This window comes from Ascaphus truei, chromosome 5, assembly GCF_040206685.1.
Source record: "Ascaphus truei isolate aAscTru1 chromosome 5, aAscTru1.hap1, whole genome shotgun sequence".
Classification (NCBI taxonomy): Eukaryota; Metazoa; Chordata; class Amphibia; order Anura; family Ascaphidae; genus Ascaphus; species Ascaphus truei.
In genome coordinates, this window is record NC_134487.1 from 226,034,118 (window position 1) to 226,046,773 (window position 12,656).

Sequence of the window (12,656 nt, forward strand, 5' to 3'; positions counted from 1 at the left end):
TATACTGGAGCGCGCAAGCCTGCAACCATTGAGTGTTGAGCTGAGTTTGGGGGCAGTACTTTGCTGGCAGTCTCAGTGTGGTGACAGGAAGACAAGTTAAAATCGCCTTTTATTTTTTTTCAGAGAGTTTAGGTTATACTGCAAGGAAAAAAATGTCTGCGACAAAGTATGATCAAAGCAAAAGCCGCCCAATCCCGACTAAAGTGTGTTTCCTAAAAGATTTGTCCCAGTTGCCGGACTGTTACAGCACTACTCCAGGGGGGACACTGTTCTCCACAACACCGGGAGGTAAGTAATTATTGTTAATGGAGTAAGCATGGGAAGTTTCGGAGAGGCTATTTGCTTTATTAATTTATTTCACATACAAGTACAATGCAGGCGCTTTCTTTCGCATGTATCCAAACTGTGTTTACCCCTAGTCAGCGGGCCTGCAGCGCATGTCATGCGCCTCTGGTACTGCAATCATTGCATAACAACGCGGCCGAAATGCGGTGTGGAACTTTGTGGGGCTCACAACTCAGTATTTTTCAGAGCGAGATTAAATCTGACACCTGTTGGCCTAAAAAAAAAAAATTGAATTAATCCGGTAAATATGTTTATTTTTGACGGAGCAGGTAGATTTAGATTTTTGTCTAACTTTGCTGCGTGTACTGTATGTTTTGAAGTTTGGTTGCTCGATGTAATACCCTGTCCTGACTTGTCTTGTTGTTGCCTTTTAACATGTCACGTGGGAGCTTCATTAGAAACCTCCGTGCTTATCTCAGCTGCTGTTAAAGAAAAATTAATAACCTTGTAAGGCGTTTAAAGGTGCAATCCTATTTTTGCTAATCATACAATTTGCTATTTTTCCTCTCTTACAATTTTTTTTCCTGGTTAGTTAAATCGACCTTCCAGTGCTTTGTCATTTCCCAGCAATATTGATGTAAATTTTTTTTTTTTTTTTAGTGGACAAAAAAAATAAATAGAAGACTTTATCGGTTTGTGAAAACTATAATTTAGTTTGTAGTTTAGTACATTGTATATTTGGAATTGTCGCAACATCTTTCCTCAGCATATGCCCCCATACAAAATAAATATGTATTGTTGAAGAAAACATTTTAATTGTAGGGAAAATATTAAATTAGTGCTTTCACTGTGTTGCAGCCAAAATATAAGATACTTAAAGCTGCAGTTCAGTCAATATCCTGCATGTGTGTTTTTTTTAATAAATCAGTTCTGTAGTAAGAAAAAATACTTTTAGCATTTTCTGTTTTAAAAAAAACAACTTTTAAAGACCAATTTTCTTGTATTCTATTTAAACAGCCATTTGCTAAGGCACTGCCCCTTCATGGCCTGTCACAAGCTCTGGCACACCCCTTTGTCAGCCCTGCCCTCCCTCTAGCACATGTCTGTGCAGTAGTGCTCATGAATATTCATGAGCTTCCACTGCCAGTCAAGCAGATTATAAACAAATGCCAGCTTTTAATATGTCACCAAATTTCGACCTATCAATACATGGAAAACGAATTGACCTGCAGCTATACTGTTTTTTAGCTAATTAGAGATTGCGCACATAAAACTATTGAAGTAAAAAAATAAATGCAAAAAAAAAAAAAAAAAGACTGAACTGCAGCTTTAATGGAACTACACCTGTTTATTTTGTGTGATGTAAGGGTAACTAAAACATTGATCAGAAATGGCAACAATAAGGCTAGTAAATACTTTTCAACAAAGTAAAGAATAGGCAGAACGCCAACAGTCAAGCGTGCCAAAGAGGTGAAACATCTATTTCAAAAGATCCGTGCTAATTTGGATCTTTTTCAAGATACATTACCAAATACCATCTATCTATACATACACATACACTAACCCTGGACTGATGCAATAAATGAAAAAAATTGGTGCTAAAGTTCAGTGCAGAGCATTGCTGGGACACGAGAGGACCACAGAAAAAAAACAAGCCCGGTGCAGTTAGGATGCAAGGAAATGTTGTTTACAGTCCGCGGTGCGCAAACTGGGGGTGGGCAGAGCTGTGCATGGGCGGCCAAGCAGCTTAAGCTCGTGCTGCTGCTTCTCTGTGGCTTGGTGCTTCTCTGTGCTGTCTGCTTGCAGGCTGGATGGTGCCTTCCCTGCACACAGACAAGCCCTCCTCCTCCTGTCTGTTACACGGGGGATTAGAGCAGACTTAGTGCTCCCTCCCCACCCCAGGCGAAAGTGTGTGATAAAAACAGAAAGTGTTTGATGTGTGTGGGGATTGTGTGTGGGTGTTGTGATTGAGTATGTGGTTGTTGTTTGTGTTTGTTGTGTCTGTGTTGGTTGTGATATGAGTGTGTTGTAATTGAGTATGTGTGTGTTGTTTGTGTTGGTTGTGATTGAGTGCGTGTGTGTTGGTTGTGATTTGAGTTTGTGCTGTCTGTGGGTGTTGTGTTTGTGTGTTAGTTGTGTTGTGATTGTGTGGGTGTTGTGTCTGTGTTGGTTGTGATTGAGTATGTGTTTTGTGTGTGTTGTGATTGTGTGAGTGTTGGTTGTTTGTGTGTGTGTGTGTGTGTGTTGTGATTCAATGCAGCGGTGCACAAACTGGGGGCGGATGCGGCGAAACCTGGGTGCGTGCGAAAAAGCTGTGTGCGGGCGGCCGAACAGGATAGTGCAGGTGGCGTCACGTGATGGGTGTGTGCGCATGCGCGGTGGCTTCGAAGGTATGGGGGAGGTGCACGCCGAGTGCTGTGATGTCAACGCCCCTCCTTCCGGTGTCTGCCCTACTATAGCGCTGTGTTCCTGCTCTCCTCCGCTGGCAACCTGCTTCGCTGCGATCCTCTGCAAGTGAAAGGGTAGGCTGCTATTATATCAATCATACTATGAATGTACAGAAATAATGAAAAAAAAAAAAGTGAATAAACTTCCCAGCTCATCCTTGCGAAAATATGCAGGACACCCTGTACTCATGCTCGGAGAGTTGGTGATGTCACCACTCTCAGAGGCAGCGTGGATGCAGCGTAATTTTGTGAGCACAGCCTAATTTTGCAAGCGCGAGCTGTTGAAATATGTAAGTATTTAGACATATTTGTATTTACATTGTACACCGTTTAATAAAGGTTTTTTTTTTCCCATGTGATTTTGATTACATCAGGCAGGGGGAGCCCGAGACATTTCATGGATAAAAAGGGGGGCTCAGCATAAAAAGTTTGCTCACCCCTGGTTTACAGCATCTTAAGTAAACATCAATGAAATGAGATATACTGTAATAATGGAATATGACTAAGGCTGCGCTTATTAGTGCCCGCAACGGCGACGTCGCTCCAAAATAAAACAATTGACTCCGTCGCGAGCGCTTATAGTAAGCGCGACGGGCGACGGAACGACGTCATGACCAAAAATTTGGAAGCCGGGTAAACTTGATTTTTCAGAGACTGTCGCCACATGTGACTGTCTCTGAACCAATCAATGACCCTGTTGCTGAAAGTTATATTATAACTTTTGCAGGTGGCGACGGCCATGGGTGACGTCATTGGTCGCGTCGCCAACACTATAAGCGCAGCCTTATTGTGATGAAATGCGAATCTACTCGTACTCCTGACGAAGTACTTGGTACGAAACGCGTAGAGGTCACGACAGGTCATCCTGCGCGTGTTTGCTGGTAAGCTGAGACGGAGCCTGCAGGAGACAGCAGCGGTTTTTTCCATCTCTGCGGTGCTGAGATCCGGATCCTGTGCAGCCACCGCGAGTCAGCTGACTGTCTCAGTGTGAGTGTCCGCTTCCCCTTGCCAGTGCCCAACCTTATGGCGGTTTCTATACAAATCTGTTGATAGGTTGTTTTCATGTTTGTTTTTTTCTTTCATGTGTTTTTATATAAATTTTACTGTATTTGTATACTGTGCAGCTTAGGGTTTAGTCACCATCAGGTGTTCTCCTGGGTAGTACTTAGCCGTCCAGCTGCACAGCTGTTCTGAGGTGGGGTTGGATCCCCTCAGAGTTTGTGTGTATTTTTAATAAATTACCTTCCACTAATCCCTGGTGCGCATTTGTGCATTTTTTATTAACTACTCGTACTCGAATGCGACATTATAATATATACGTGAGATATCAATGTAGACTAACGTGCTGATCAGAAGTATACCCCTAATCAGTAGGGAGCAGATATAGGATGGTTATATTGTAGAAATCACAAGACAAAGGCTGTGGAAAAACATATGTATAAGAATCTAACAGAATCGGCTACAATATGCTATATCACCACTGTTGTTAAATTGCTCTCTATACAATACGATACAATACAATAATAAACATAGACAAGGTTTCAGATACTGTAACAACAATATAATACAGTGATTGACAGCCCAGATTTGTAGGAGCCAGAGTTTGGCGCCGTCAGCTGTGTGTGAGACACACACACACACACTCTGACATGGCTGCTGACAGACACACGCACATACACACTCAGACACCCAACCCCCTGCTGACAGATACCCTTGTCTCCCATGTACAGCCATAACTTGTGGATGGGTTCAGTTAACCCCAAAGATACCTATCCTCTGTAATTACTCACACTGGGCCGTGTGAGTACATATATATATAATTATATATCCATATGCACCTTTGATTCTACTGTACCAGTGCCTGGAGGGGCTAGAAGTGGTCTACCAAAGATACCTTTTCACTATTTCTACTTACAGATGGCCGTGTAAGTACAATAGTATCCTGTGTATATTGCCCCTGGTCCACCATTTTAACACTCCCGGTACTGCGTTATCGCCTTACTGTTATCTCGCCTACTTCTCTAATCCCATGCTCCCCCTGTGCCTGTTTGTTTCTGTATCTTTGTAAGGGCTCTGGATTATCCCTTCATTGGGGTTGAAGCAGAAGAGATCCTGTAGCTGGCTCCAAGCACTTGCGAGAGAGCTATTGTTGATTATCATTGCTGTATTGTAAGCATAGTTTGATCCAAAACTCAAGGTAAGTGCCTGGTCGTTCTTTCCAGACAACCTATTATGACACTCCCGCCCACCCTTAAGCACCTGCCCGCGCAACGTGATGCACCCACTCACCCTGATACACCCTCCTGCCCACCCTGACATGACATGAGGGACACAGCCACGAGACACACCAAGACCCAGCCACCCACCCAGACACAGCCACACAGCCAAGAGACACACCCACAGTCCCACCCAGACATAGCGACACAGCCACCCACCCAGACACAGCCACCCAAGAAGACACACCCACCCAGGCACCTTTTAGAAGGAACAAAGATGCCTATAACAATTCTTACGGATCACAAGAATTTGTTGTATATCAAAGGAGCTCGTTGTCTGGGAGCCCGCCAAGACAGATGGTCACTCTTCTTTTCAAGGTTCAACTTTATCTCCTACCTTCCTGGGACAAAAAGCGTTAAGGCAGATGCTCTGTCCTGTCAGTTTTCTCTTGAGGATAATTCTGAGGATCAACTCTCAATTCTATTCTTCCTTCCAAACTCATTCTTTCTTCCACTAACTTTGAGGCTTTAATGGATATCGTTCTTCAGCAAAACCAGATTTCTGATAACCATGCGGTTCCTTAGTGTCGTCTGTTTACTTCTCCTTCTTTGCGCAAACAGGTCCTGGAATGGGGACACGCTTCCAAATCGGCAGGTCATCCCGGGGCAAAAAGGACATTTTATCTCATCTCCCGGACTTTCTGGTGGCCTCGGATGCAGAAGGATGTTAAGGACTTGCGTTCCCAACTTGTGCCAGGACTAAAACTCCTAGAAACCTTTCTGCTGGGTTACTTCAGCCATTACCTGTCCCGGTTCGGCCATGGACACACTTATCCATGGATTTCGTGGTGGATTTACCTAACTCTAAGGCCCGGGCCATAGAGGGGGGGAGCCGGGCTGAACCGCGCGGACGCTGAGGCTCGCCTGCAGAAGCTGTGCGATTCCACGCACATACAGGCGAGCCAGCGTCCGCGATCGGAGGTGGGGGGAGACTGAGGGAGGCGGGGCAGTGACGTCGCTGGGCCAATCGCCTGCGACGCACTGACGTCGACATCACGGTGCCGACGTCACGGCGCCGTGACGTTGACGCAGCCCCACTCTCATTGGAGGTTTTCAGCCGACAGCGCGCTGAAAAACAGCTTGGCACTCGGCTGAAAACTCCAAAGCCTCCGCACGCCTGCGGACGCTCGCACGAGCCCCCTCTCAAGGCATCCTCATTGAGGATGCAGGGTCTCAGCGCTGAGCGTCCGCACGCCTCAGCACGGCCTGTCCTTGTATGGACTCGGCCTAAAGATATGAACACTATTCTTGTAGTAGTAGATCGGTTCTCCATGCAATCACATTTTGTACCACTCAAAGGCCTGCCTAGCTCTCCTAAACTTGCTGAGATAATTCATCAACAAGATCTATCGTCTACACGGGGTTCCAACAGTGAATGTATCGGATAGAGGATCACAGTTCGTATCTAAATTTTGGCGCTCTTTTTGTCTTCAGTGGGCATATCTCTTCACTTTTCTTCTGGGTATCACCCGCAAACTAATGGGCAGATGGGGAGGACTAATCAGTCTTTAGAGCAATTAATTCGGTGCTTCGTGTCTGATTCCCAGAACGATTAGTCGGAGCTCCTTCCTTGGGCGGAATTCGCACGCAATAACCTTCGTAGTAAATCAACCACTGAATCTCCTTTTTTCATCAATTACGGATTCCATCCAGCTACTCTTCCTCTTAAAGTTTCTACCTCAGGGGTCTCACCTCAGGGAACTTCAAGTTCTATGGAAAAGGACTCAAAGGAACATCGAATCACTGGTCGAGCGACAGAAACGTCAGGCTGATCGCCATCGCAGATCAGCTCCTAAACTTAAGCCCGGTGACAAGGTCTGTCTGTCTTAAAAAAATATTAGATGTCCAAAATGATCAGGGAGTGCAGAAGCATTTAACATGGTCCCCTAAAAGCTTAAGCTTACTGCATTTCACAGCTTTAAGCACAGCCTGGGTTAAGATGCATAGCCAGTAAACCCACCCACAGATATCTGTTTCGACCTTAATGGGTCTCCTGAGTGTGGGGTTGGTCATACTGGCCTTGCAAAAGGAAGCAGAGATAGGTTTCACCACACTTAGTAAAGTTATGGTGGGTACAAAGGGCGACGGGATTTATCGACCTGTGTGTGTGTGTGTATATGTATATGTGTATGGGTGTATATATATATATTAATATATATATATATATAATATACATACATGTATGTATGTGTGTATATATATATACACAACATTACCATTCTCACGTCCGGTAAAGGAAGACTGCACTCAGATCAGTATAGGCAAAAAAGTCTGTATTAGGCATCAATACAAAATGAACAGGCCGACGTTTCGGTTCCGGAGTGGAACCTTTCTCAAGGGGGGGTGTAACAGAGGAGTTATCCCTTTTCTGGAAATGTGCCTCTAATCCAGCAGTGTGGTGGTGGTTAACTGCTGGTAGTCAATTAACCAACACCACCTGGCTGATTAGGTTTCTTAGAAAAGCCTGCTTTTAAAACAGGAAGGGAGATTGTTCCTGAGTCTCACAAGTTGTGGGACTGACCATAGGGACAGATGTCTTGAGCCTGCCAGAAGAAACAGCACACTGCCTGCAAGACACAGGGGAAAGAACCTCTAAACCTGAATGCTGACATAGCCTGAGGAAAAAGGCAGCGACCCAGGAACAGAGAAGACTTTCCCTCCAACTACAAGAAACGGATAAGACTTTCCTTTATAAGACTTTTGGTATATCTGCACATATCAAGATATATGTTTGGGGCTGGGAGACTTGCTTATCTAAAGGGAGTTGTGGACTGCATAGGTTTCACTAGAAATACTCCCAAGTGGAACAGAAGCTTTGTTTGACCCCTTATTTGCATATGTTTGGATGATTTTCTTATTTTAAAGGAACAGGCGCAATAAAAGTCTTATTTAATTTCACCTTAAAAAGTCTCCATTGCATACCTCTGCGCACGTCCTCCTACAGGGTGCAAAGACAGACTGACACACAGACATATATATACCCTCACCACGTGACCAAACACCTGTGCTCAATTACCTGTTAACTGCTACACCCATAGGAGTATGACATCCGGTGCTCAGGCTGTATAGCCACCATCTTGGAGGGGGGATCTAATGAGGCTAAGAACTATTAACCCTGCATATTCCCTACGGTGTCCATGACGCCATGGTGACAGGCCTTAGGTGTCTATTAATGCACAGGATGCTGCAGAGCCAGATGTACAGGGAGATATGTAAACAGACCAACTAATGTACCTACACAAGTGCCCACCACCAAGTTGTTAATTATTAAACATCAAATAACCTGGGATTCCTCACAGGAAAACTGGTGCTACGAATTGTCCACAAACAGATACCATACTTAATCCAGGGCCATAATAGCAACAATGGGCATGAGTAATAAATCACTCCTGTGGTCCAGTGTCCCAATATAAGTATAAGTGTTCTTATAACTCCCCACTTCAATCGTGCCACGTGACAAACAACGGGAGGGGTATAAGGTGGTAAGGAGGAATGAAAGCAGCGATACCGCGGTGTTCCCTGTTCGGGACCACCCGCTAAGCAGCCGCTTCCCTCCGCCACAACCCTCCTAACCCGGTGTCACCCACGATAGAGCAGACCTCACTGCGGAGGTAGGGGAAGGGAGAATATGAGAGGCAATCACTCACGATCTTGACGCGCCGGGTCTCCGATCAACGATGACGTCAGGGACCTCTGAACCGGAGGAGGAAATCAGCGTGCTCCAGCCAATGTAATTCAAGGCAAAAAATATTGTATAGAGGCGGTCACTGCTGCCGCAAGGGAATAGAAGCCACACATATAAAATTAAAATATTTCGGTTTAATAGTGCATATATACACACACAAAAAAGCCTGCTACAAAGCGAACTCTGACGCGTTTCGTCACAGCAGTGACTTTATCAAAGAGTCTTTGATAAAGTCACTGCTGTGACGAAACGCGTCAGAGTTCGCTCTGTAGCAGGCTTTTTTGTGTGTGTATATATGCACTATTAAACCGAAATATTTTATTTTTATATGTGTGGCTTCTATTCCCTTGCGGCAGCAGTGACCGCCTCCATACAATATTTTTTGCCTCTAATTATTAAACATAATTAAAACATACCGTGACAGAAAAAATAAAAGCCATATGGAAAACAATCAATCATTCTAATACAGTACATACGTGATTAGGGATTGTGAACACAAAAAGGGGCATACATACATCCATACATATCAAGAAATCCTTAACAAACATACTGTGTCTAATAGATATATACATGCAAATAAATTAACATCCTTTGTCCCATAGACAAGTGCTATAGAGAAGCCAAGATATTAAAGAAAAGGTTGAATGACTATGTAGATGGCAAAAATAGCTCCCGGGCACTATGCACTCACTGAACATGCAACAGCAGGGCGATATACTTATATGACCCAGAGCTAGTTACAAGAAGCACCCCAGATTGAGGTCCTCATTGAGACCCTTAGGGGTAACAGTATTAAGACTATAGATAAGTCTCGCTTCCATTTGTAATAGTAACTTGCTCCTGTTGCCGCCCCTACTTGAAACATGCGCCTGCGCTATTGGCATGCACCGAAATGTTGCCAAGCTATGTTTAAGATCTTTGAAACGTCTCGACACTGGTTGGTGTCTTAAATCCTCATTGTCCATGGTCTCCAATAGCGCCTTCCTGATGGATGATCTATGCATTGCGATCCGCTCCTTCAGCATTCTTGTAGTTTTCCCCACATAATGAAGTCCGCGTGCTGCCTCTGTGTGTATGGTGGGCGGGGCGGACGGAGGGAGCCCCCCCGGCTGGATTCCCTCACTCTCATGGCAGGTAAGAGAGAGGGAGTTGGAGAGAGAGTGTGTGTGTGTGTAAGTTGTCGAAATTGTGTGTGTGTGCGTGTAAGTTGGAGAGTGTCACCCACCCTGTCACGCTCTGTCACCCTCAGTCTCACCCTGTCACACACACACACTTTCTCTCTCTGTGTCTCACATGCACATTCTCTCTGTGACACACACACATACACACACTCTCTGTGTCTCACACTCTGGATCTGGATATCTTATTTACCCTATATATCTTATCTGGCCTATACCAACACCGAAATCATCTATTCTGCTTTCTTCCAGATCTGATTCTCAAGCTTCACACGGGAGACATCGGAATCCCCCCTAACCCAGAAGATAGGTAGGGAACTCCTCCCCTCCAACATATAACATTGCGGGAATGAGGGTACCTGGACATTGAGGGACTGCGGAATCAGATAAGATCCCAGGTGAGATTGCTGCTTTATATATTGTGTAGCGGGGGCATCCAGACACTGGTTAAAGGGTGCAGGAAACTACACTGGCGACACACTTTATTGCAGTGTGGCCAGTACCGCAAGCCGGGAGATTTCCCGGCTTGCAAGTGGCAGCCCCTCGGCGTGCCGCGCGTCTCCGATGCGCGGCCACGCGTCATCGGGTGCCTGCGCCCCCTGCACGCACGTCCAGGGCTCCCCGAGGGAGCCCTGGTGTCCCGCGATGTGGGGGACGGCGGCAGGGGGTTCCGGGGGACCCGGCGGACCCGGAGAGGAGAGGGGGAAGCCGCGATCGGCGGGCCTCTCCTCCGCTGCTTCGGCGCGCGCCCGGCACCCTCCGGCGCGCGCCAGGTAACTGCTGCGGCCGAGAACGGGCAAATGCTCGAATAAACTCGGCCGCAGCAGTAGTCATTCACATCTGGCTTTTTTTTCTAAATCGGACACACACACACACACACACACACACACACACACACACACACACACACACACACACACTGTAGTATAATGTAATACAATAAATAAACTTATGTCAAAAACTAATGTTGTTCTTACTAGGAAGTGTTCGACAAATCCGGTCGCCCCGGGCGAAAGGATATTGACGGCTGGCGACATGCCAAGCAGCGCACGCGGTTTTGAATTAATTCCCCTGCTCGTGCCCCAAAAAATAAATAAATAATCCCCCTTCCCGATTGGATGACGCGACTTGCCGGCCTGCTGCCAGGATTTTTTTGGCAGGCAATCAGGCTCTATGTGAGCCCGCGCTGTGATGTTGACCCCTCCCTTTGGATCCTGCTGCAAGGAGAAAGAAGGTAAGCCCCATGCCTCCAGTCTCTTCCCTGCCTCCCGGCCTCTCTTCCCATGCCAACATTCCCTTCCTTGCTTCCCTGCCCTGCCTCTATTCCCTTCCCTGCCTCTCATCCCATGCCAACATTCCTTGCCTCCCTGCCGTGTGGCTTCCTGCCATGTCTCCCTGCTGTGCGGCAACCACCCCTCCCTTGAGGAAGCCCCCCCCTGCCGGGCAGCGAACCCCCCCCCCCCGGCCGGGCAGAGGTCCCCACTTCCAGCCCTCTCTCTCACCCTCTCTCTTACCCGCTCTCTCTCACCCTCTCTCTCTCACCCTCTCTCTCTCACCCTCTCTCTCTCACCCTCTCTCTCTCACCCTCTCTCTCTCACCCTCTCTCTCTCACCCTCTCTCTCTCACCCTCTCTCTCTCTCTCTCACCCACTCTCTCTCATTCTCTCTTACTCTCTCTCATTCTCTCTTACTCTCTCTCTCTCACCCTCTCTCTCTCCCTCTCTCTCTCACCCTCTCTCTCTCACCCTCTCTCTCACACCCTCTCTCTCACACCCTCTCTCACCCACCCTCTCTCTCTCTCGCCCTCTCTCTCAACCTCTCTCTCTCTCACACCCTCTCTCTCTCACCCTCTCTCTCTCACCCTCTCTCTCTCACCCTCTCTCTCTCTCATCCTCTCTCTCACCCTCTCTCTCACCCTCTCTCTCTCTCTCTCTCTCACCAATCCTCTCAGCCTCTCTCTCTCTCTTAGCCCCCCCCTCTCTCTCTCTCTCTCTCTCTCTCTCTCACCCTCTCCCCCTCTCCCTCTCTCTCTCACCCTCTCTCTCTCACCCTCTCCCTCTCTCTCTCTCCCTCTCTCTCTCTCACCCTCTCTCTCACCCTCTCTCTCTCTCTCTCTCGCACTCTCTCTCTCGCACCCTCTCTCTCTCTCGCGCACTTTCTCTTTCTCGCGCACCCTCTCTCTCTCTCGCGCACCCTCTCTCTCTCTCGCGCACCCTCTCTCTCTTTCTCTCTCTCGCGCACCCACTCTCTTTCTCGCACACCCTCTCTCTCGCGCACCCTCTCTCTCTCTCTCTTGCACCCTCTCTCTCTCTCTCTCTCTCTCTCTCTCAACCTCTCTCTCTCGCAACCTCTCTCGCAACCTCTCTCTCTCTCGCAACCTCTCTCTCTCTCGCAACCTCTCTCTCTCAACCTCTCTCTCGCACCCTCTCTCTCACCCTATCTCTCTCTCACCCTATCTCTCTCTCACACCCTCTCTCTCACACCCTCTCTCTCACACCCTCTCTCTCACACCCTCTCTCTCACACCCTCTCTCACACCCCCTCTCTCTCTCATCCTCTCTCACCCTATCTCTCACCCTCTCTCCCAACCTTTCTCTCCCTCTCACCCTCTCACCCTCTCCCTCTCTCTCCCTCTCTCTCTCACCCTCTCCCTCTCTCTCTCTCACCTTCTCCCTCTCTCTCTCACCCTCTTGCTCTCTCTTTCACCCTCTCTCTCGCACCCTCTCTCTCTTTCGCACCCTCTCTCTCTCGCACCCTCTCTCTCTCTCGCACCCTCTCTCTCTCGCA

At 47.3% G+C, this 12,656-nt stretch overlaps 1 protein-coding gene across 1 annotated transcript in view; it reads left to right on the plus strand.

Annotated features, from left to right (window-relative positions):
- The window catches only part of EIF4EBP3 (eukaryotic translation initiation factor 4E binding protein 3), a 152,824-nt gene continuing 140,168 nt past the window's right edge, over positions 1 to 12,656 (plus strand). The window contains exon 1 of the mRNA XM_075601704.1: positions 1 to 288. Within this exon, the coding sequence (XP_075457819.1) occupies positions 153 to 288 (136 nt within the window). The 5' untranslated portion in view covers positions 1 to 152. The remainder of the gene's footprint in view (positions 289 to 12,656) is intronic.